This window comes from Cyrtonyx montezumae, unplaced genomic scaffold (assembly GCF_038088225.1).
Source record: "Cyrtonyx montezumae isolate F1298 unplaced genomic scaffold, pur_monq_1.0 scaffold_3, whole genome shotgun sequence".
NCBI lineage: Eukaryota > Metazoa > Chordata > Aves > Galliformes > Odontophoridae > Cyrtonyx > Cyrtonyx montezumae.
In genome coordinates this window covers 130,119,830-130,146,481 of record NW_027072034.1, presented here as the reverse complement: position 1 = coordinate 130,146,481, position 26,652 = coordinate 130,119,830, and the positions used below count along the sequence as shown (strand labels likewise).

Below are 26,652 nucleotides of genomic sequence, written 5' to 3'. Positions count from 1 at the left end.
ATAACTCATATCTCAACTGACAGCAACAAGTTGAGGGACCTTCTCCTTGTCCACTTCTATTTCATTCAAAATGTTGAGCCACCACATAACACTCCTCCCTTGCAATAACCATCTACCACAGCTCTGTGCTCAAAACCCAGTACTTACGATGCCTGGCATTTTAACATCATTCCAACTTCTCTCATTTTCTCTGCTGTCTGTCTCACAAACCACAGCACTTCTCATGTCTTTTTTCTACCATTCTTCCACTTTTATTCTTTTTTAATTCATCTGAAGCAGGAAATCATACCATTTTTTTTTCCACTGCAAACAGTTAATAAAATTTGCATTCTCTGCTATTCTCATTGCAAAAGACACTCATCTAGACTCTATATTTCTGCTACAACAAACTCTGGGTTTCCAGATAGTTATACCCTTTCCCAACACTCAATCTAAATTGCTGTCATAAAAATCTAGTATCCATGTCTGCAAGTCTGACTAAGACAGGTTCCTTTTCAAATTCTTTCATTTACTTCCTTTTAGTCTCCACACCAAGTCAAAGACTGCGGAAACTAATTCCAGTAAGTCTTTTGCTCTACTTTTTACTCACAACTTCAGCCCAAGTCACACATGGTTTACCACCACTCTCATTCTTGGGACTTCCTCCAATTTGCCTTATGCCTGAAGGCCAGTCTGGCATTCCTCTATCCTTTCTTTCAATCCTTCTTCAAAACAAACTCTTCCAGGCAGCATCCAAATCTTAATCCTTCCCATAATAAAGTGGTAACTGAAGAGATGACAAGGATGTAAAATATTTGACCAAAATTTTCTTAATATTGGGAACCAGACTACAGTTTAGTATGCTGGCTTTATAAGTACACAATACCACTTTCTCTGGCAAGCGCAGAAGGGAAAGGCATCCACTCCTACTGAATTTAAGCGTTCATTTTCAAGAGTCAAGTCTAAACTTATTTCTTATGACACTAGCTTACTAAATACAAACTGAGACAGCGTTCTTCTAGATTCTACACACAGCTGCTATTTGCAAACTACTGCAAGCAGACAGATTCATCATTCCTACCTCTATTCCAAATAATCTTGCAAACAACAATTATGAAAAAAATACATATTTACCAAAAGCACTTTGCAGAAATTCTCCTAATTGAGGTACTGCCAAACTATGCACATCATCACTTTACTTCTACACTGGCAGTTAGGCAGATATATAAGATATCTTGCATGTTCACTTCAAATAATTAAATTTTTCTTATCAAGATGATCACTGAAGTGTGATCTGGAATGCCCATTATCTCAAACCATATTTACATTTATGTTTATTTTAAAACAAATGCACACACAACATTAAGATCACTTCTAAATAACACACTACTTTTCTTCAGAAACTGAATTTGTGCATAAATAGGTATATAAGCTACATGTTATTAATCAAAGTCAGGATGAGATAACACACATTAATTAAATAACAATGAAAATCTATGAGCATATGCTCAATTGCTGCCCCTCAAAAGCAGGTGCACTCCTCTGCTACAAAAAAGATAGAAGACAGGAGGAAGCTGCCAAAAATATGGATGAATTTACAAATCATTAGTTCAGCATTTTACTTAGCAAAGATCTATGAAAAGCTACTTTCAACTTAAGGAGGTAGTTCATGTATTTTTAAGAGCAATAAAGAAAAATCTTTTTTCAGACTACTTATCTGAGTTAAGTAGCACAGACTAATCTCATTCATCCTAGAAGCCCCATAGAGATCCAGACACTTCAAATATCATAAGTCTGTTTCACAATGGACTAAGCTCTCTCTCCACTGACTGATAGCCTACAGCTTTCAATCTGAGGAAATAACTACACCGTAACTGGAGCAAAATGTGCTGTCCACAGAAGGAATTTTATGTAAATTTTAATGACTGAAATCACAATTAAAAAGCAATTCAGCAATATAGAAGGAAGAAGCTAATACAACAAGACACAAAGCTAAAGCTAGGCTGATTTAATAACTTAAAAGAAAAAAAAGAGAACAAACCCAACCAACCAACATCCCTCCCTCCCCTCAAAAAAAAAAAAAAAAAAAAAAAGTAGAATGCCTGAAAAGTTTTTCAGGTGCATACTGTAGTGTGCTCTCCGAAGGGCTGGTTCTACTTGTCAGTCTTCTAACCCACTGAAGAAAATATGCAAGTTTAATATCTACTACACTTTATAAGCAAGATCTGAGATTTTAATTTTAAATTATTGTTCATGGCTTAGATAACCTTGCTGATTTGTTTTCTCTTTGAAGAGGATGACTTTGCACTTTTTCAGTTTTTCAAGCAGCGCTTTTAGCTTTGTTTCAAAAGTGTTCTTTGAATACCAAGGGCCTGAAATTAAAAACTGAGTAGTCAGAATCATTTTAGAATGGCTGGTTAGAAAGCTACATTCAAAGTTGGAACAATTTTACTTAGTATGTGATCCCTGCACTCAACTAAGACACACAACTTCCCAGTATTTCCAGCCCATGTTGTATCCTGACCAATCTTTCTGTTAATGACTTTTTGTTCATCAACTTTTTTAAGCATCCTGGACACAAGACTGCACGTGCCTTCAAAGCCAATACATTTAGACTTAGAATACACTGATATAAAGTCATTGTAAACTGAATGCTGTTGAAAGCCTTCAGAAAACTGAGCTGTAGTTTTAGCCCAGCACTCACATACCACCTCCGTACTGGTGATTGTCCATGACCTCAGAACCCAAAACCAAATGTCCTTGTTCCAACTGCCCTAAAGGGTTTCAACTAACCCTAAAGGGTTAACAGTCCTCTCAGGTTGCAGACAAAAACATGTACAACATTATACATTCTATACCTCTCTTACAAATAGAATCCACAAGAAGAGAAATGAGAACATAATACAAGCAATATATTAATGTAACGTTTCAAAAAAATGAACATTGTATTTTCTACTCTGGCTTTACTAAAACTGAATATTTGTCCTCTTTATTAATGTGAGTAGTTTTTAGAATGTAAGCCACTAGGTACTTCTGTCTAATTCACCCGTTCCACCTATGTCAATGGTTTTAAATCAGATAATTTTTATTTAACAAGAAATAAAACCCCTAACTAATGCACAACATCATTCAAAGCTAGCCTAACGTTAGAATTTCACTAAATACAGTAGAAATTTTGGCATGTATGGCTTTCCTAGTCACAATCAATGAGATGATTATTACACAACATCTGCTAGAAGTTGGGCTATAAGAAACGTGTTGTTTTTTTTTAATATTAGTTCCAGTTCTTTTATTTTTATAAGAACAATAAAATTTAGTTGTGGACACTGGACTCTCAATAGTCAAATCTCTCTAAATTAAATCTCTCTAAATTAATCTAAATTAAATCTCTCTAAATTCACTGACTGCGGCCATCCATTTTTTCAAAGCACTCAAGAATACAGCAGTATAGTACATTGGCAATTTTGGATGGTGTCGATGATTTTGTTGTTAATTCTGCAAATAAAAGATCATAGATTTATTACCTATAATGTATATCCTTAAACAAAACCTTAAGCAATGTTGCAGAAAGCATTAACCACACAAACTAGTCATTATTTTCTGAAGACTTTTATAGTAGAATGTGTAGTAGGCAAATGACAGTTAAACAGCACACAGGACTTCTATAGAAGAGTGGTGCACTTGATTACTCAGTTTCCAGCTCTTTTTTCATTGTCAGTAGCACAGCTTTCACCTACAATGGTAAATCACAGACCTAAGTAGATTTAAATGTCCTTTGTTGCTGACTGAACTGAGAGGTTTCCAATTATTTATAATTAAAGCGGGTAACATTCAGAGTTATTTTTTAATAACCCAAATAATTTCTTGAGCATTTAATGCACCCTAACGACACACGCTAGATCCACACTTTTGTATCATGTCACATTTGTTTCAGCCTTGTGTGAAACCATGACTTGAGTCTGATCCATATTAACAGCATTAATTATTAAAAGTCAAGCTTGCAGAAAAGAGTTGTTTGCTGTATCAGTTATGTACACATTCCCAAAAGTGGAACCAAGAGATCTAGAGTAGTGAAAGAAGGCATCAGGTCTACTGCAATAAACTCAGATCTCTTATTTTGTTTGGATTGTTGATTGGTTTCATATGTTTGTTCATATGTTTTTTCCAGGGAATAGTGACACTGTAGAGAAGTTCTGGAAAAGTTTTTGAATGTTAAGAGCTTACAATCAAAAAAGGATCATGTTGATATGTACTTGATATATGCTTATATACTACCTTTATACAAGTACATACAATGGACACCTTACATTAAAAAAAATCACTTCCACTCTTTAGAGTATGAGTTTATGGAACCCAGATTCAAACTGGGTGCAAAATTTTACAGTGATCATAAACCTAAGAGACAAGCTTTTATTCTCATGTATCAGTATCACAGACTCTTAATTGTTTTTCAGGATCAGTATGACTGGTACATCTCAGATAAAGAATATCATTAAAATGGGAAACAACTTCAGAAATTTCCTGCTTCTCCTGGAAAGAATGTTCATTTCTCTACTTAACATAGTGATCCATCTATCCAGAAATAATGAAAAAACTTTTTTTTTTGCCCCATAGGCACATAATTTTCTAATACAAAACTTGTAGAACCATTCAAAGTAATTTCTACATCAATTTGACTTTTTTAAAAGCACTCCAGTAATGCAAATCAAGAGATTCCTAACATTTCATTTCCAGGGATAGACAAGCAGAGTTACATTTCTGTGGATGGCACCCATACACTATGTAGTTATAATTCACCAGATACAGTCTAACAAAAATCTTGTTTTCTCCAGCATATGGGTAACCTGGCCACCTGACTACAGCTATTGTTTTAATCAGAGATGGAAATCTCTGACAAATGCCTGAACATTTTTCTTTATATATAGATAACTATTTTCTGCCTTCTCTTCCAGAAGACAGTGAAAACATCTGTCTGTCTAAGGAGAAAGGAGAGCTGAACTGTCAATTTCAAATAATCAACTTAAATGATCAAATGTGCTGAAAAACATTATCAGACCTTTGCAAGTAACGTCACTGTAAAACAGGCATGTGCAAGTACTCTTGCTAGACATGAGGCAAAATACATATTCATCACACAAATGAAGCGTTAGATGCATCTCCACCCATGTAACGAGTGTACCTACATTTCGTCTGAGTTTGTATTCCTTTCCATGGACATATATCTTTCCAGGGCGCAAAAGGGGGAGGGAGTGCCTGCCTGATTCTCTTCCCTCTTGTGGTGTTCAACTCTCTACTGGCATCCAGGAAAAACAAGTTGATGGCATCACTGATTAATGTTACTGACAAACTGTGACCATAGGACCAGGAACAGCTATCGCTCCCAGTATGTTTTCTCATGTGTAATTCAGCAGTATGAAAATACCTAAGCTGGATGAATATCCATTTGAGCTAGAAATGAGGTAGATCCAGAAATAGAAACTGCACTAACACGACAATCCACCCATGCTTGTTTATACTGCTCAAAGAATTTAGACATACAGTGCTGTATGGAGATACCTACAGTATCACTTTTTCACTGTAGACATACAATCAGCCTAATTTCTTTTGTGAGGTCACAAAAGAGGTGAAATTCTAAGTCTTGCTGATGAGCTGACGATTACTTGGGAGAATTTTTTCACTTCACTATAGAAAGTTTTCAACCAATAAGGATTTTGCCCTGAAAGGAGGCCATTCTACACCATTTCTCAAAGACTCCTTGGAAAAAATGATTGGTTTTTCAATTGACAGCAATTAACAGATGTGTAAGGTATTCAATCAAATCAAGTTCCTGAAGACTAGCAAGCTCTTTTCTGCTACTATTACAACGTCAGAACAAAGACTCAACAAGAAAACTGTAGTTTGCTTTGGAAAGGTTCCACAAGCTCTTCTCATTATGAAAGTTGAAGACTGTATAAAATCATCAGAAGTATATGTGAAGAACAATTATTCTTTGAAAAGCAGTTTGAAAAAATCTATTCTAATTGTTCCATATGTGTCTTCTTTGCATGACTTAAGATAAATATTAACCCAGTTGTATTCAACTAGGTTCAATTAGTCAAAATATTATTTCGCTTCTAAAAAAAACATCAGATCAAAATATATGCAAATCTATTACATCAGTTTATTACATAAATTTTTCTGTCAGACAAATGCTGCACGTTTACTCCCCTTTATTGGCATCCTGTTGTAAAAATTAGACTTAACATCTTTCTACGTAAATAATTTCTAACACAAGATGTTTGAAACAGAAATCTTTGCAAGAGGATCAAGATGCTTTATTTTTGGAACAGTGCCACCAATTATCTGTTCTGTCCACATACATTCTGATAAGACAAAAGATTATTTATTCATTATTACACACTGACCATTGGAAGCTAGCATAAATTACTTAAGGAATTAGTTCTACTACATTAATCTCAATGAATCCTTACAGTGGTCATACAATCAATATTAAATCTCAGCTAAAGCATACCTACACTCAATAATCTCACAACATCGTACAGAACTAATTGAAATTAGAGTGAGAACAAGCTAGCACTCAACCAGACCAACTTTAACTACACTGGTAGCATAACATTTAGAAAATAACATTTAGAAAAACATTTTCTGTGTGTGTGTCCTGTAAGCATCAGTAAAAAATAAAGTACAGAGAACAGATCTACCAAAAGTTCTTCCATGTTTGACCACATGGATGAATGAACCAAGCTAGTGGCCTAAGGATATGGAGCAACCACTCCAGTAGTGGCTGATTTTGATTCTTTCAAAGGAGAATCAAAATCTTAGGACAGTTGAAGAAAGCTGATTTTACGTTCATCTAAACTAACTGTGTTTCCAGAAGGACTGGAGATGTAAGAACAAGTTCTCAATTTCATATTCGTAACAGGTAAGGCAGGATGTTTACTATTGTATACTTTTATTATGTTAATACTTCCAACTTAGTGGTAAAGGTGGTAAAGGGATCCTTAATAACGTTTGGGTTTTTTTTTTAATCTTATTCAAATCAGTGAAATGCTTAAAATACAGAATGCTATGCCAGTGTAAAAATAATGTCAACACTAATGCAAAATAGTAATAGATGACATGCTTAAATTCAATAGTTATTAGTCAGACACCATCTGCTTTTTCTTTCATTCTTTTCTGATCCTGATTTGTAAGAAACCACATCAGTATCAAATGTCACTTAGTTCTTATTCAAACAAAGCAGTCCAGACACAGTGGCTGCACCAGCTGACTTAGCTGACCTGGGTCTAGAGTAAAAACAAACCCCTATAAATCAACAGATGTAAGCAATTGAACAGTGATCAATTTAATTAACTGAACAGCTTTCTGAAGTTTACTGTATTGTTTTAACCCTTCAGGCTTCAGAAAGTTACCTTGCAATTTGTATTCGAGGGTAGGATTTGGCCAGAGGGCTACATATTGCTAGGTTTAAACACTTTAGATTCTCACTGATAAAACCCAAGTCCCACATATCAAAACATGTCCTTTTTCACCTCCCCTTAAGAGCAGGATAGCAGGATTTCTTCCAGCATCTTAGAGAAATCATACCACGTGGTAGAGAGGGAGGAGAACAATTAAATGGATTTCAGATTTCCTCTAAAATCAAGTGTTTTGTTTTGGGGTCCTGTCTGCCTTTTACAATTTTATACCCATATTACAGATGCCACATCAAGTAACCCAGTAATTTTTTTCAGACAAAATAATCAACATGAACATAAGTACGTGTCACAGCTACAACCACAAAGTTATATGCTACACACAAAAATGGCCTCAAAAAGACATTTTAAAGAGACTGGCACAACCTCTTCTAACAAAGATAACTGTCCTGAAGCCGCACGTCAAGGGGATTTCCACACATCGCCCACTGAAATTAATGGAATTCTGCCATGATTTAATACAATTGGGATTTCACCCAAGATGCATAACAGAAGAGTATAACTCTTGTTACACAAACTTGTACAATGCAGACTTCAGAGCACTTACTAATTTTTTTTCAGTGCCTAGGACAACAGAGCTGAAGCTTCTCAGCACTACCACAACATAACTTAATTCTAATACAGTCTTTGTATCTGAGGGAAGCATAAAAACTAAAAGGATTAAGCTCAATTATACACATTTTAAACAACCTGCTAAATAACATGACATAATCAACCTCCTAACCACAAACCACTCTATTTCCAATTATTTTACTTTAATCTCTGTAATGCGTGTATTTCCACTAACCCTGCAGAGTTAGTTCCATTAACTAGGGACAAGAATAAGGTCTACTCACAAAGACAGAAGAGTTAGATTTGCAGAGGCTGGTCCCAGATTTGGAATGATCTCCAGTTCATTGTTGTTCAACTTCCTATTAATATAAAAACAGAGTTCACATTGAATATAAATCAGAAGTATGTCCATTGGATTTTCTAAATTCCTTAGCTGTGTCAAAAATTTTAATTAATTCCAGTTTCATTCAATGTAAAATTTCAGAATAACAAACATCTTTGCCAATCAATTTTCCCTAGGTATTGATATCCCAGTGATAGAAACCACTTTTTTATTATTATTATTATTAAGACAAATGAACTTACACTTCCCGAAGACTATGAAGGTGATCCAAGAAGTTGGCCTTGACTGAAGATAATTTGTTGTGACTTAGATCCCTATGAAGTTACAAAAATAAACCTGTCAGTTTTGCCATAGACTATTGAGTAAATCAACATATTCCTAATTGTATTGTCTTATCATTTATTTCCAAATACACAGTTATTTGCTTTATTTATGTAAAATTAGAATACAAACTCACAAGGTACAAATAAGAGCAAATACTTTGATCACATTTCTTTGACAGCATCAAATAATTTCCTGAACAATTTAAGGGAATAGCTCATTTGGGATTTTGTGTGTGCATATGTCTTAAACACTTAAAGATGGCTGATAAACATTTCAGCACGTTGATTTAAGTACACCATCTTCCCTCCCTTCTCAGGGAAAGATCTGGCTAAAGCATGCTGTTGACTAGGAGGAAAATTTATAAACCAAGGCTCATTGCTACCCCAATCTTGAAACTATTACTGTATCTGTAGCTTCTGCTATCCCTGCTTGCTTCTTTAAAGCAGCTCACAAATCCTAGCTACATAATGAGGGCTGTACATCAACCTCAATTCTATTACACACAATTCAGGGCCCACGTAACCAAATTTAGTGGAGAACTTAAAATAGTAACAGAAGAAAATACACACAAAAAGGCATAAATCAAGTTTGAATTATAAGAAGTTTGTGTATTATTCACATTAATACTGCACTCAAATGCACCTGAAGTAGCTCCACCACTCGGGTTGTACCACTCTGCACTGAAGATCCCAAAATACAACTTGATGCAGTTTTCAAAAAACTTTTAGTGCCTTTCTAGACAAGGGTGCTTGCTGTAAAACAAGCTAGGGTACAAAGAATGCAACACACTTCCTTGACTGCTGCCAATAAATTCATTTCCCTACAGATAGTGTGCATCTTCACTGTGCATTTTCCTGCCTATTTGAAATTATAACAAAATATAGTCCTAAAAACATTTTCTGTGGTCTCAGAAATACTGAAAACATCACGGAAATAAAAGAATAATTACACAATAGAAGGCAGCAAAGCTGATTACAGAAATTCAAACTTGTAGAGATTATCCCACGCATTTCCAGCTGGACTCATTACCAGAGATAGCAATGTTGAAGGCCTTCCCCCTTTTAAGTTATCCACCCACCACTACCTCCAAGTTCCTATTCCTTGTCACTATCTTATCTGCAGTGATACAGCTGTCTGCAAAGTGCTTGCTGTACATTGTAACAGTTAGTTTATAACATAGGCTTCACTATTTTTAAGGAGCTCTTAATCTTATGTGAGAATTTGCAATACAGGCCCACAGAAAATTGCATCAGTGCACTTAAGCAGAAAGCAGCTTCAGCATCTAGTTAAAGGATGTAGAAATTTCTCACACTCCACACTTATTTTTTCCATGCTAACTGGCTATTGGATCCCAAACACTCAGCAATGTGCCTGATGATACAAGGGCTGCTCCAAAAGTAATGCCTCCTATTTTTCAGCCTACATCATCAGAGGCAGATGTTGGCGGTATGGCAGTAGAGGTTGAACCTCCCCACCATTCTGTTACATTTTGTTGCCGTGATGACAGCAGATGGGCAGTCTGACAAAATGGCTTCTGATGAGGAAACACTCATGAAGCAAAGGCATCACTGAATTTCTCCATGTAGAAAGACTTGTAACCGCTGACACACACTGACACTTACTGAACAAATGGAAACCAAAGAGTGGATATGAACACAGTGAGGCAGTGGGTGGTGTATCAGAAGGAGTGGGTCACCTCTGCTTGTGCAGACTGTTACAATCATGGTGTAGAGGCTCTTAATCATCACTTTCAAAAACGCATAACTAATGGGTGGTGACTACGCTGAAAAAGTGTTTTGCAGTTGATAATTTGCTCTATCAAAACAGTGTTATTGTGCTCTCAGCATCTGTTGTAGTTTCCATGGAAATAAAGAAGAGGCATTACTTCTGGAAAGACCAATGTAAAAGCTGGAAAGATGGTGCCAAGAGTGACAAGATGCGTCTGGAAGTCAATGTCTAGGCCACCATCCAGACAGCTACTCGTCAGGCCGTGTAAGAGAGAACTGTATTTTCAAACTGACTCTTGAGGAAACTTCAGAAGACCACACTTCTCAGGGAGAACATGATTTAGTGCACAGTCACAGATCATGCCAAGCAGAGGTCTACAGTCATCAACATTATCTACTTTCCATCTATAGTCTCAAAGTGATGACCCCTGATGCTGTGTGCCACATATGGATTAGAACCACCTCACAGCAAGCCAGCTTCAGAATATATGTTAGGTGCTCTGCTTCATGACTAAACCTTCAGCAACTCCAGATCTAGAGAACAAGTTTATCTGCAAGAGGCATTGCAGGTCCTTGGACACAAATGTTATCCTGAGATCCAATCAGGCACCTCTGCTTTTTAAACAGAACAGTAAAATGACATTTCAGACATCTTTTCCTGGTACCCCGTGCAGTACGTACTGTCAGAACTGACATCTGCTGTCTAAGACTCCTCATGGGCATCTTCCCAGCTCCTCTCTAGCTGCAGCCTCTGAGCAGGCCACAGTCAGCAAACAGAAGTACAGTCTCAGCAGAAGGCACAGGCATTGCCTACCCCAGGGCAGCTGCACAAAGTCTGGGAGGACAGGCTCCCCTGCAGAGGGGACACAACAAACCCCTCCCCTCCCCCCTCTGAAATGAGAAGGACTCCAGGAGTCACTCACTCCCCAAGTTAGACAAGAGAGACAATCCTCACATTTGCTTTGTTGCTTTTAAACTAGACTGAGTTGAAAATAAATAAATAAATAAACACTAAAAAGTAATCCCTGCCACATACATGCATTATAAACAGCACTGGTCAGGCCCAGGGCTCTAGGGTACTGCTGCACCATAGGAATGTGCACAGAACAGAACTAGAGGTGTGGCAGTATTTTGCAGCACAAAGAAGGTGGGGCAGGTACTTTGGGAGGCCCCAGAGAAAAGACACACCCTCCACCACATGCAAGCGGCCACAGAGGGATCATTTCTGGGATCCAGCTCTGGTTTCACACACCTGATATTGTACACCTGTGTCTTCTTCCAGGTGTCTAAACTCCTACAGATTTTCCTCTTAAAAGATGGAAAACCAATACAGTGCTAACATTTTCAAGAAGCCACAAATGTTAGTTTCATCACTATGATTTTGAGTTCTCCTGTAAATGAGGTTAACCACACTTGAGTTAGAGAATTGCATCTTTCACTGCTTAGAAGTCTAGAGCAAACATTTGTCTGGCTATAGACTTTAGAAAAATCCATTTGTTAACATTTGAAGACACCAGCTGTACAGATTTGGGATTCTCATACTGCCTTCTTACATGAAGAAAAAAATGTGCTGTAACAAAGATCTAGATTTTAATAGTGATGGGAATCTAACTTCCCTTAAAGCTGAGTAGATATAATTTTTACCCTTAAACTTAACTCAGTATTTGGCTTTAGTCCGTAGGGATTATAAGAACTATGCAAACAACCAAAGTTTAGTAGAGTAATGGCAGTTAGTGCCTAATTTGTTACTGTTCTTCATGCTTTAGAGAAGACTTAGGAATAAGTAATTTCAACAAAAGAGATTCCAGTATTACTGCTAAAAACCTGCATTTCTTCATTTCACCTGAAAACCCTGCAAGAGCTTTATTTAAAACATCTTTGCCTAAAGGACCTACCAGACAGTAACAGACATGAGTAGATTTGTTCTGCTGGAGTTATAACATGTTTAAAAAAAAAAAAATCTGGCAGAGTCCTTAAACTATAAAAATCCTGCAATTACAACCACTGCTGTGCATGATCACCACACTGGAGCCAGACACTTTCACTCATAGCTCAAGCTCACATCCATCTGGAGTCTATCAAGGGAACCGTGAGCGTAACAACTTGCACTAGGTTTCAAACTATTATTTCGTGTTTGTCTTTAAACACTAAGGATACTCTCAGATTTTCCACATAGCAAGTACCTTAAGAAACACATGCAGATAAATTCCTCATTCCTGGCTTACTCATAAGTTGCCAAACTCAAAGCAAAACAAAAAGAAAAATAGAAACTCCAGACTATACTGAATTGCCAGTTTCACACAGCTGTATACATTGTTGTGCAAAGTATGAACTGGACATGTTTTAATAAACATTATTTCAGTACTGAAGACATTAGAAACTTCAGAAAATAAGCCTTACATGCTACATTCATAACTTAAATCATAGTGGCTGAAAGTGAAGTAAGAGTTACTTTAACAGGGATTTTAAGAGAGCCTTAAGCCTATAGAAGTTTCTGAGACTTCTAAGCACTGGATATGAGGTACTTTGCAAACATAAAATGTTAGCACCCCTGCTCCAAAGCTATTGATGCATATCAATTCAATACATTTCTCAACATGTCCTAAAACAGATATTAAAAAAAAAAGATTTGAAAATGAGTCAGTATTGCTCCCTCACTTGGAAATGAGCATTGATAACATGAAAAATATCAAGAATATTACTATGCATTTTTCATTTCTTAATTTCCCTTCTCTGTTGAAACCACACTACAAGAGGAGAGAAAATCTCCTGTAATTATTTTTATGACTAGAACTTCAAAAGCTATCACAGATGCAATAGTGAAAACTCTCCGAAGCCCCATTTTTATTGAGAAATCTTTTTAACAATAAAACGTATATATACCTGCTCATCACAGGTTCTAATGAAAGCGATTAAGCTTTTATCAGATTGCACCCTCGTTAAAAAGCTTGGCATAGTTTTTGAGGCCCTTTAAAAACCTGTTTTATGAAATATTTTCTATACTGCTCTCATAACTCAACCTCTGCCTTCAAAAACTAAAACGTAACTCTGAACACTGATGTTGATATGATAAAAAACTGAAAGGGAGCCCTAACAAATAAAGGGAGAGAACGAGTGTTTCTTCACACATTTATAAATATAACTTTTAGACTCTACTTAATTTACAACACTTAGTTACAATTATCATCTTCTTCCTTAGAGAACTCAGAAACCTGAGCCCCAAGTCAAATTTTAAAATGCAAATCCAGCAACAGCTCCTTAATCAGTCCCACTGGGGCCTATAGAGCTGCTAATTCAGCAGAAATCAAGAGAGCTGAAAAACAAAAAGCCAGGCTGTAGCTGTTTTAAGACACTGATCCAAAGTGACTCATAAATCAGTTCGCCATGTTCAAGTTTTAGTCTGGAAAATATTGAAAAACAGCTGTGAAAACCATACGGCCCTTTTTTCTGGCAATTCTGGTAAAGGACTGGAGGATTTATAAAATGTAAATACTAAAGATGTAATACAAACACAAGTGAAAGCCATCTTTCAGATTTTCCCTTCTGTCCTGCTGACAGTTTTAGCATTCCTAGGTGAACCTGGCTCAGCGAACTCAACAAAGCCTCCGAGAATTCACAAACACTGAGGACGCTGGCCACCGTTCAAACTCTCTTCCTCCTTCCACTTCTGGCTATGAAACATCAGCTCTAATGCAGCAATGTTCTCTCCATCTCAAGACACAAACACACAAGAAGTAAATTGAAATCTAACTTTAAAACCATTTGTACACAGCCATTACAAATATTTATCAGTTTCCAGTGAATTGTTATCTTCTGTGAAGGCAGCATTACAGAGGATGATGTTTCTGGCTAAAATCACAGCAAGGCTGACAATTATACCGTTTACACCCTATTTCATGAAGCCATTCCCACACAAAGCACTAACCTCACATTTGCTATGAAACAAGAGGAACATAACTCAGTATTCAGGGTCTGTCTTCTGATTTTCCCCTTTGCATGCTCTAAGGTCAGACAGCACTTCACTAACTCCTTATTTCAGCTGGAGTACAACATGAAGGAAAGACTGAACGGACCAGGAAACTGACTTCACCAGATGTGCTGTCTGCCTGGTAGTTTAGATGGACGAGAGAAGGTGAGAGGTTCAGCGTGGGCCCAGACATTCTCACACTGAAAAACTCTCACTGCTCTGCTTGGGAGAGCTTTCCTGCCTGCGCTGAGAACACGGTGTCACAGTTGTTTTCCAAGTAGCATTGGAAAGCCTGCAATTAAACAACTAGCCTTTGGCTATATATGCCATGGACTTCCATGGAAAACACAGTAAACATATAGCAATAAAATTCATAAACAGTCTTTTACAGTTTGTAAATGCACAGTTTGTTGCAACAATAATTCAGCTTATTCAAACCTTTTTGTGTACGTAAAACTGAAGAGCATTATAATCTTGCACGTTTTGCAATCTAAGCTCCAAGTACTTAAGTAACTGGAGGTGAAAGGCAGTGCTACACTCTTCCTCAGCCCTAGTTCAGAAGAGGGGAAGGAAGAAAGAGTTGGGTACTTCCAAGTCACTTGACACAAACAAAAGAAATATTTACACAAAAGCGGCCAGACCACATGGTTTGATGACACCTACAAAGATGTTCTCCTGTGAGTTTAAGACCAAGTGACACAGCTGTCCAATGAGTAATCACAGCAAGCAGCAAGGTTTCTTAACCAGACCAAAGCTTATTTATACAAGTGGTACTTATTTTCTCACTTTTAAAGGAATGTGAACTTACACAAGGATAATTTACACTACCAAGGGAATTCTAATTAGAAAAAAAACCTCCCTTGTGCTAACAAAAAAGCCCTACAATGTGTTCTACTACTTGGTAAATTAAGAGGAATAGATGTATTTGGATCGCTGCTAACACGAAATACTTTTAAAGCAGTTCCAAAAACAAAAGTTGGGGTTTTTTTTTTCCTTCTTTTTTCTTTAAACTTTTGTTTTATTTAGTGTGCTGTCACATCTGAAATTTATCTTACCAGAACCAAACTAGTCTAAGAAAGCAAGCTGCAAAGCCTAGCTTAGTATCAAAAATAACTTCCATTTTGTCAAAAACCTTATGTTCGCATACTAAAATAGTTCAAAAGAACAGGAGAGATGAAATTTAAGAGGAAGCCTAGCCAGTTGTTGAATGTAAAGCAGATCCGGCATTTGATTCATGTGTTTCGATCACATGAACCAAAAGAAGTAAAAAGTTTCTTTCCCCTCACACTTTCCTGAACTGCTCATGGAAACGTTCACCTCCTGCAGCCCCCCGTGTGCTCAGCGCCATATGGTGTCAATACAGCTATCCACATTTCATGAGCAAAGCAGCATGACCTCCAGACGAGGCAATTGAGCAGAATTAGCCACAACTAATTGAAAGTCTTCCTGTTTACTTTAAAGTCCTTATCTCGATCTGCTTTGGAAATGTAATAGAAAATTACGGCGACTAATACAGAAGATATCTGAATGACAAGAGATTAAAAACAAATGTGCGAAGTGCCCTGGCTCTTTTCAGGTTTCCAGCAAGCTCCCATAATTCATGCTTTGTCCATAAAAGTTTGTCACAGGAGGCAAATTCCCCTACACACGGCATTTCACTACGCGTTACCGAGAATTCAATAAATCCGTGTCACCGAGTCACACGTGGCAACTTCCAGCGCTAGAAAAGTTATTAATGGGGAACGAAGAGCGAGAGAGCTGCAGAAATAACACCGAGGGCGATATAAAGTTGCGTGGGTTCTCTTTTCGGCAAAGAAACGAACGCCAGCTCGGAGATTTTCGCACGTTCTCCGAGGAAGTCGTTGCGAGAACAACTTTTTTCTCCTCCCTTCGCGGAGCAACGCAGTGCTCCATCCCGGCGCGGAGCCCGCTGACAGCCCCCTCCCGCCGACCACACCGCCGTGGCCCCGAGGGGCAGAAGATGGCGGCCGGGTCCCCGTACCCCGCGCTGCCCAGACCCCGTACTTACAGCTGCACCGCCCCCCGCGGAAGCCGCTCGGGCAGCCGGCTCGGCTCCAGGCGGCTGCAGACGACGAGGTGCCCGGCGCAGCGGCACGACGCGGGGCAGCGTGCGGCGGCGGGTTCCCCCAGCAGCAGCAGCAGCAGCAGCAGCAGCAGCAGCGCCGGGAGGGCGGCGGACGCGGTGCGGGGCATGGCGGGCTCGAAGCCGCTACCGCGCTGCCTCGCGGACAGACGGACCTCCCTCCCGCCTCTTTCTCTCTCCCTCAGCGCGGGTGGCTGCTCCCGCTCATGCCCCGGAGCCACCGCCGAGGAGGGAAGGCGGTGAGAAAAGCTGGGGGGGGGGGGAGAGGGGAAAAAAAAAAGTGAAGGGAAGGAGCGGGGACGGGGGGGGCACGCGGCGCTGTTAGCCACTCCGCAAACTTTGCAGCGCCTCAGCCCGCCCCCGCCCGGCCCGGGGAGCACCGAGCGGCCCGCCCCGCTCGCAGCCCCCTCCCCCTGCCATGTGACGACTACAGCCCCCGGCCCGGGCCACTCGCTCGGGGATGGACGGGCGGGCAGGCGGGCCTCGTTGCCGACGGGCTGCGGTGCCTGCTCCCCGCCCGCGAGGCCGCTGAGCGAGCTCCTCGAAGCGCTGCGGCGCGACTCGGAGCGGTCCCGGAGGCCTCGGCAGGTTCCCAGCCTCGGCTAGGGTCACTGGCATGTAAAAGGTGAGGTGAGGTTAACTCCTGCCTTCCGGGTCCTGCGCGGCTAGTCCAGACGCAGTAATTAAGCCCATTATGTTCCCCACAGGATCCAGCTCCCGAGGTTCAGGGAAGTAGGCAGGGCGTGCAGATTCCACATCTCTGAGGTAATCTGTGTAATTTAAGTAAATACCTATTGTTCGAGTTCCATATGTAAGGCCAGACCCTGCCTGAATTCGGTTACTTGGAGGCATTACACAGCCCCGTTCAGCAGCAGCGAAGTGTCCAACCAGGGGTGGACGCTGCAAGTTCTGTCCCACCTTTATGTATACAAAACACATCTCACCTGTGGAACTGGTGACAACACGCAGTGCCTTGCGAGCTTGACAGCTCCAACACCAAAACATGAAGGACTGAAACTGTTACACTGCCTCCATACGCATTTCAGGAAGCCAGTTACATTACGCAGAACTACATTTTTAGCCTGGAATCACGGTTTTGTTAACCTAGCAGGCAAATCAAAAGTAAAAACATTCTTCTGCTACTGTCAAAACGACTATTTCAGGTGGACAGTGTACAGAGCAGTGCAGTGACCCACTGACCACTGGTGGCCCTTACAGAAATCACTGCAGGAAAACAAACACTGCAGAGATGCAGTATTGTATGCATAAAAGCAAACAAACAAGCAAATGGAACACAGGTTAAAATTAGTATATATTCACAAGATACTCTCAGTTATTTGTTGTAAATGAAAACTATCTTGGGAACTTTGTCTTGCCATAGATATTCAGTCTTTCTGCAGACTTTTTTTTTTTCACTTTAAAACCATTAGGTTGACATTAAATTTACAAAGCCAGAGGAACTACGAACTGTTCTATGTAGCCAATTGGAAAAAAAGTAAACAGTGCCAGACTCAGATTTTCAAAACTATCCACCATTGGCATGTCCATTTTCCTATAGAAGTAAGTAGGAAGGCCTTAATCTCTTTCAAAAGTGCTAACATTTGTTCTGGCTATGAGGTGTTTCACACTGTTATGTCAAGATTCAGGGACACCTAAACATGTTTTGTTTGTTTTTTAGGTAAAATACGCTATAGTTGATAATTCTACAAAGTAAACAAAAACTTGAGATGATGATCTTTGTATCAGACCGGAGAATTATCACACACAGCACTAAAGTCAAAACTGATTCAAAGTAGCCAAGCTCAGTACCACAGTTCCCACAGAGTACCTCTTATTTGGGAAAAGTGAGCATGTCTTAAGCATTGGCAAGGGCAGTAATTCACTGGTAAGTCACAACAGAGTAATTAAGCTGTCACTTTTAAAATACAACTGTAAGAAAGTGTAGAAGCAAAGCATATGAATAATATATCTGATGTACATGTGGAATGTGGAACAAGAAAGTCTATGAGGAAAGAAAGTGGGGGAAAAAAAGATGAAAATATCAAAAAGGGGAAGAACTTTTGTTCTTTTCAGTTTGAAAAGCATTCATGCAGTCATGGAATACTGTGCCCTTAGAAAACCTTATGCATATTTAGTGCTAGTAATATATGAAGCTGTTTTAAATTAAGCAAGGTAAATCAATTCAGAAAATTAATCCATTTGTCCTTGCAGCTTCTTTTCTCTGAATAATAATTCCCTCAATAAAGCATTTTAAAACTGATTATATTACGAATTCTAAAATGCCTGTATGCTGTACTTCAGAGCCCATGACAGGAAGTCATTCTTCCTGCAGGGAGATCTGTTCTCTTCGGAAGTCTCAAAAGCACCAATTTGGCAGCTGATACAAATGTTGCGAGGTCCAGCAGCCTCCACACCCAGGGTCTCTTTATCATTAATTTTAGCTCGAGAGTGCACCATAATTATACATAAAACAATAATGGGAGACTTCTTATATGTCTTCTTCAGGGGTATGGCTGGCCTATAGCTGCTCCAAGTGAGCTTCCAATAAGATGAAAGATCTCACATTCCCCTACCCTGATATCTCTACATGTAGCAAGGTATCCCTAGCAGCTCTTGTTTGACATCATAGTTAGTGTAACTGCAAAGTCAAGAGGATTAAGATAATGGTCTTACTGCAAACACATCAAAACAAAAAACAATCTTCCACCACCACCACCATTAGTTCTGCTCTGGAATAATTTCCTCATCCCATTTTCCATGTAACTGCATACGGAAGCTTATCTGTGGTGATGGTTGCTTAGGCAAAGACAGGCCTCTTCCTTGGCAGCTGGAATATAGGTCAGCCTGAGGGGACGATGCTGAAAAGGGGGAAGCATGGCAGCAGACAAAACTTCTTGTAGAACTAGATCCTCAAACACTCTGGTTGGTTGATGAGATTTTCTTTTTTCCTCCTTGAGACTACCAGCATGGTAGCCTGAGTGAACTGAGAGTGAAGGAAAGGAAACTGCACACTGAACTGTAGATCCTTCACTGGGATGTTATGGGATCAATTGAGTGGTGTCTTTTTAATTCTCTGATTATTAAACCAGATAAATGCACGTTTACAGATACAAGTCCAAACATATGTTGTTTAAAAGATGCATTAGCTTCAGGGAAAAGGCACACCCAGAAGCTAAGTATGATTTTTTTTTGTTTGTTTTTACATATCATGAACTCATTTAAACAAACATTGCTTTCAAGTAACCTGCCTCTAGAAGCTGTCTACCTCAAATCGGGCTGGTTTTAGCAGGTTACTGAAAGTACTGAATCTGTTATTAAGTTAAGCAAAATCAAATTATGATACTATACGTTTTCTTTTCCGTCTTTCATAGTATTAGTAACTTCAGTGGTTTGATTAAATTACATTTATTTTGTCAGTTTTCATAGGAGTCAAGACATTTCAAAAGACAATTGCATATAGATAAGTTGTATGTAATTATGTGTAGTTAAATCTGTAGAATTTGCATTGGAAGGTCAAAAGGAGTGAACAGTTACATCCACTAAATGATTATGTCCATTAAGGACATCCCAGAGTCTCCTTATGTACCCCTTGGTTACCAGGTAATCCAAAACTGTGTCTGGTATTTGTTTCAGAATTTCTCTTTTCCATAGGTAAATGATATGAGTTGAGAAGTGTTCAGCATCACGAACCAGAAGTGGAGCAGAATAACATTGCTTATGCTTTGATGCATCTCAGTTCAGACAGTGAGATAGAAATCAATAACCCATCTATCCACCTTTCTATCAGTAAATGCCCTGTAGGAGTACCTGAAAGAATTAATGTCCTGTCTGTTTATTCCTAAATTTTCCCAGCTCTGTTTTATTTCTAATTGAAGATGTTTATGCCTATTTAAGAAAAGGAAGTAAGCATTCATCCTCTAAAGGTCACCATGCCCTATTGCAGTTTCCCCTACTTACCCCATTTTAAAAGTAATAATAATAGTTAAAATAAAAACAACTAGGTCTTCCAAATTTTTTTCTAGGGCTACAGCTGGAGGGAAAGATTGACCGGTGAGACCCACGTTGCTTAAAAAACCCACAGAAGTGAAGCAAAAGATGTATTTTGTGGAGACTGCTTGTGTACATGAATCAGCTTGCAATAGGCTATAGGAGGTTTTGCCTCAGGCAGCTGTCTGGAAGTTGCTAGAGAGTCACATGAAAACTCCCCTGTTGAGCAGAAGGCCTTTTTCACTTCTTCCCTTTATGTGTTTAAACAAGAATCTCATCGCATATCCTGGGATATTTTTCAAGGAAATATTTCTAAATGCAGAAGTTTCCCACCTTCCTTCTGCCTTCTGAGAATAGTGATTGCTTTTACTTTTAGTTAATAATAGCACTAAGGCTTCGTGACCATTTATTTCAATTCCTGTGATTAACCGTTGCAATTTCACTCACATTTGAGGCAAAGCCATAAAATGCTCTTAAATAATTTCCTAGCAATTGTGAATCTCCTACTAGTGTGTCATAAGTCCATGGTGAGTATACCAAGGTGCATACAGGAATTTATTTTTGGTAGTAATTAAACTTGACTTTATGTGATCCAGCAGTGAAACCATGAAAACCAAATTATGCATAATTTTAGTGCACTGATTACAACCAGAAAAACCATATGAACTCTTTCCAAATACTTTGCCTAAGGTAGAAAATGTTCAGCATTTATAGAATTCATCCACACACCGACTGTTTGCCTCCATTACAAATAAACTTAAATGTCCTAAGGCAATCCACATTAGTGACGACTGTTAATGTCTTCAAGTTATATCCTGTATGGGGCTAAGTGGGAAGTTAAGTGCATGATTGGAAGGACAATTAAACAATCAACATCTACAATGTTGTAACTTCAAAGAGGAAAGAAGAAAAGTTAATTTTATGCCATTAAGGAGCACTCAAGTTGAAATGTTGTCAATTTGAATAAAAATAAGTGGAAGTAATTTCAGGATGGTGCTACTGTAGTGAAGCACCTGCCGTGTCTGTTCCACTAGTTGTTTTAGTTCGTTGGATTCTGTTTTTGTTTTTATAATCTTTTAAAATAAATAAACGTTTTGTGGTAAGAAAGATCAAGAAGTGGCCTAAAAGGGAATGTGAAAGACATGCTCTGTTAAATCGAGCTGTGGCATTCCAAGATACCACTACCTCTCATCCTCCTCTCCTTGCAGTGTGGGGATTCTTGCAAATGAAGCATAGATGTGTTTCCTCCTGCTCTGAGGACTGGAATTTTCTGACAGAAGAGAAGCATGGTTGTTTGAAGGCATCGCTTACCTAAATCATCGAGGGATATTTGGTAAAATTTTTGTCAGTGTTCTAAGGCCTCCAAAATTAAGCATTCACTGTGTTTAGGCAACTCCTGAAGTCAACGACTAAAAGAGCTTCACAGTGTGAAATCAGTGAGACTTAGAGCCTAAATCTTTGAAGTATTTAAGTCTAATTGACTGTTCCAGAGGGAACAAGATGCAGCTGGGACTCATCTTCTGTAATTTTAGCAATTTTGAAGTTCGGTATCTATTTTAAAGTGGTTGTCTTGGCTCCTGTAGTCAGTGGATAGAGGAAGACACCTCCAGAGAGTGATTACTACCTTTCTAAAATGAGCAATCAAGGCATTTGGAGTGAATCAGCCACTGGAGGTTTCTTTTTCTCTCCCGTAAGTGGAAAGATCCTTACGACTAATTGAGATTAAACCTTTTATTTTTAGATGTTTCCCACTGTACGCCTTTAAGCATACAGATTGAATAGCTAAGCATGCTAATAGGTATACATATATTTACAAAACTTTATAAATTGTAGCTATAGTAAGTGTCATTGCAATAATAATAATTGACATTTCTCACTTATGAATTGGTGTGGTTATTGGTACTCATTTAATAGTTTGCTTGTTGTCTGCTGATGTAACAAATTCTATTATGGAATTATTAACAGATTAAATTGTATGAGGCTTAGTAAGACTGAAGGGAAGTGCTATGCTTAAAAACAAATATCATATGAAAATACAAAATGAGAACCCTGTGGAAAATGGTCTCATAGAGCACTGCGAACTAAATAAGTGCATTCCAACAATGAGACATCACAGAGGACATTTAGGATATATCAGTTGGAGTTTTCTATGTGAAGAAATGACGATTCTGTTGTGCTGCTGAGGGCTGAGATGAATTATAATGTCCTGTTTGGTGTCAGATATAAGACGAGGATAGGTTTGGAGTAGAATGGAGAGGGTTACAGAAAACTGGTAACAGGCTCAAGAGGACATAATTTACAGTTCTCGGAAAATGAATGCCCAGTGTTGCAACACAGTAAGCAGCATTAAAATTTTGCACAAAATTATTGAGTGACTATCACTGGGAAGCTAGTGAGTTGACTGCAGACTGTACGTCATCCGTCTTTGCTGTCTATTGCTTTCCTTGTTATTCTATAAAGCAAAATAAACATTCTCTGTCTTGGTAAGAAATAGGCCAAATTCACACTGCACCACTTCCACAAATGCTCAAGCATTTACTTGCTGTGGCCATGTTTACCAAAACTGGCCAACTCCCTGAGCTGGAGCACCAAGGAGCAAACTGGGCCATAGCAGCATGTCCTGTGTATTGATCTGGATCCAGGCTCCATCTGGAGCTGTAGAAAGCACCAAAACTCTGCACCAATAGGATTAATTGGTGAATACCCATCATCAACACTCCCCTTGTACTGATCTTTTTAGTATTACATTGAGAGAAATTGCAAAGAATACTTTTTAAATCACGCTGACGCTTTTTGTGAAACTTGTGCAAGCAAAATTTTCTATGACCTCTTTGATATCTCCTACATTTGGGCAACATGGTTTCAGAAGCCTCTGAAATGCAGAGTGCTTTCCAAATAGCCTTGCTAGCCTTCAGCTTTCCAGTTCTTGTTGCAGTAAAGAAAGCAGGCTGAGGTTTGCCCATCTCCTACTGGCCACAGCTCTTCTGGCCCTCTGTGACTTTCTCAGGTAGGTTTTCTTCCAGGGCAAGATATGCAGACAATCAGCACACATGCACATTTATGTTGTTCACAGTGAGGCTTTTCCTTTGTTGTTTTCCTTCCCAGGCCTGCAGCTTAGACGACTCTTCTCATTTGCTGATCCCTTTCGCAGGCCTCTCTGTACTCTGATCTATCAAAGGAAATAGCAGTGCAGAGACTTGCACATGTTGAATCTCAAAATCCTTTTCTGGTTGTGCTGTTGTTACCAAATGAGAAACTTCTGGTTCAGGGACTGTCCTTGCAGTTTTGTTCTCTATTGCTGTTGCTGGAAAATAAGTAGGAAATAAATAAGCTAAAAGTCTGCAACAATTTAGCAGTGCTACAAGATGAATAGTTCCATGTCTCACTGGACTGCTCTTCTTGGATTTTAATTGACTTGAGCTCTAGAAAAAGCAACTTTCTAGAGAGAAGTCAACAGCAGTGTCAGCATGGGTTTTTACCTGCCTTGTCTCACATGTGCAATGTCAAAATCAAAGCAGTACTACCACCTGGTCAGGCTGGGCCCAAATATGGTAGCAGTGGTTAAGAAAGCAGGCCGTTCTTTGGACTGCAGTTGCTCAATAAGTGAGTTATCTTTTCAGTGATTTAAAAATAATTTACAAATAATAAATAAGTCTCCATGAGCTTGGCTAAGTTAATTCTGTGGTATGCATTTCTCATTTTCGTGAAACTAAAGTAAACAAGAAGAGGTTTGCTGATCACTTTTAACTTAAGAAAATTATATTTTATTTTAATCATAATGAAAAGAAATCCACTGCACTATTATTTTTCATTCTTTTTGATTGTGTTTTTTTTTTTTTGTCTTGTTTTGTTGTTGTTGTATTTAGGAAAATACTGCTAATGATAAACACAGAATTACTTTTCTATAACTTTGATAAATACATACACATGCTCCCTGAGTACCACATGTGAGTAATATTCCAGCTATCCCACTGATGTCACTGAGATGGAATTGGAAGTGCTGAAATGTTCAGTGATGTATATTCCACTACAGCTGTGAGCAATGTGTTCCTCAAAGACTAATTCTCCCGGGACAGTGTTAAATCCTTGGACTTTCACATTATTAGTATAATAATATAACTTAAAATAGTATCAAAAGAGATCTAGCTAAGAAGCTTAGTCTTCTGTATATTTCAGTTTGTATAAGAATTAATCTCTTAAATTATAAATAAATATGCTTTTTACACATATATATATCTATGTGTCATAAAAAAATAAATCATAAAGTATGTTAAAACAAAGTGAACAAAAAGGGCATTCAAAGATAAAACTAAAACCATAATCTCTTGCATGGCTTTTGTTGTTTAAAAAATGGCAACAGTTAGAGATTAAGTGGTAGGATTTTTTTTATGTTTTTTTTAATGGTTTGGTTTTTTTTTTAAGTATAGCTGTCTGACTTTTTTTTTTTGCATTTTGCATTTTGCCTCTTAAACTTACTGTAATACTTTCCAAATACTTTATTCTCTAATATATTTTGTTAAACAGAAGGGGTGTTTTTTAATTAATATATACATATATTTAAAATGTGTTAGAGGAGCTCATGCAAATGAATAATTTTACCAAAGAAGTCATTAGTGATTATTCTGCAAATGCAAAAAACTCCTTCTTGCTGTTATTGTTTAATGGCATACACTGATCTTCAGAGCTGTCTGAGCTCCAGACGATTGCAGAAAGCCCTGATTGAATAAAGCATTTTGGCATGTATTTAGAAACAGGGCTTGGACTCAAAACAAGGCTTGTTGGGATGAGTGGTGGGCATCCTTCCTTCTGCAGAACTATTTTCCCAAGCAGATGTGGCTGCAGATTTTCCTACTCAGTTCTGCTGCCTGCTCAGACCTGTTCCTTCCATGGTGTGAGCACAGGTGTTTGTGGTGCCATGCAGGAAGCCAGATCATGAGGTTGGCTTTTTTTTTTTTCTTTTTGTTTTGAAGTTCGTCATGTGACCCCACAGAGCCAGGCACTATCTTACGGAGCAAGGGAACCAGTGGCCAGGGGTCCTGGGTGTACCTTAAGCTGTTGTTACTGCTGAAAACAACATAAGAAATGTATTGTGGACAGAAGAATCTGACTTAATGGTGGTAAACAGATGTCTGGGACATTGTATCTGAAGTTAGGAACGGCACAGTCCTTTGAAGCTATAAAAACCTCTCTCTGCTTCTTTAAACACATTCTTTTTTTTTCATTGGTATCATTGCCCTCAAAAAAGTGCTGGCTCAGATACTGTCATCTTCCACGGGGTTAACTTTGTGCTTGATCGCATTTGATGTGTCCACAGCTCACCAAAATCTAGCATAAAATCTCAAAGATAGCATTAAACCGAGTATTGCCCAGTTTTGCAGAATGTAATGACAGTCATACCTGGTCTCACTTCAGAGTGCACTTCCATTTACTTCTCTAATGCACCAGTCTGGTGTTCATGATCACAGAATCAACAGGTCATCACAAACAAGCTCATTTTCATAAGTCTGATAGATGTTCATATTCTCAGCAAAAGAAGTAAAAGGGCTCAAAAATTACAAAATAGTTGAAAACAAACCAGACAGCATATGTCAGTGCTTGTACTTTAAGTCCTTCCATTTCTGGTGTTGCGGAAGCTTGTCTAAGCCACAGAGTTTGCATGTGGGTTATGGTTCTCTAATGCATATCTTTTATCCTGCTTGCTTGATTTGAATTATGTACAGTTAATGCTCAGACTCCCATTTTTATATTATACCTGTAAATTCACATATGCACATACTTATGCATATACACACATATTTTCTATGTACTTGCTGTACACAAGAGAATGTATTTTTAACATTTAACTTCCTGTACTGCATGGTTTTTTTGTTTTTGTTTTCAGGAGAAGGAGTGCAGCCTGTTTCCAGAACAGTCAGAGCAGTCTTAGCTGTTATTCTCTGTAGCAGCCTCAGGCTTAACAACCTGGCAGGAAAACCTGCAAATCCTGCTGTACCCTGCAGGTTTCTGTGACTGATAGAAACACTCTCTCTTCTGGGGTGTTAAAAGTTCCCAAATAAGGAGCCTTGCATTCACCTTTTCAAACATACTACATTACATTACTGCAATTTTCAGTCTTTTTGATGCTAAACTTGGAACACGTGTTATTGCTACGCGCACAGCAAATGAGCATCAAATAATTGGGATAATAATTGAAG

The 26,652-nt window shown here is 38.6% G+C and overlaps 1 protein-coding gene across 3 annotated transcripts in view; it reads right to left on the bottom strand.

The window, feature by feature from the left end:
• The window catches only part of LRIG3 (leucine rich repeats and immunoglobulin like domains 3), a 43,613-nt gene extending 27,032 nt beyond the window's left edge, over positions 1 to 16,581 (bottom strand). For all 3 annotated transcript variants that reach the window (XM_065743376.1, XM_065743377.1, XM_065743378.1), the window contains exons 1-3: positions 16,397 to 16,581; positions 8,592 to 8,663; positions 8,291 to 8,365 (exon numbers count right to left, since the gene is read on the bottom strand). In XM_065743376.1, coding sequence (XP_065599448.1) covers positions 8,291 to 8,365; positions 8,592 to 8,663; positions 16,397 to 16,581 — 332 coding nt within the window. The remainder of the gene's footprint in view (positions 1 to 8,290; positions 8,366 to 8,591; positions 8,664 to 16,396) is intronic.
• Between the last annotated feature and the right edge of the window lie 10,071 nt (positions 16,582 to 26,652).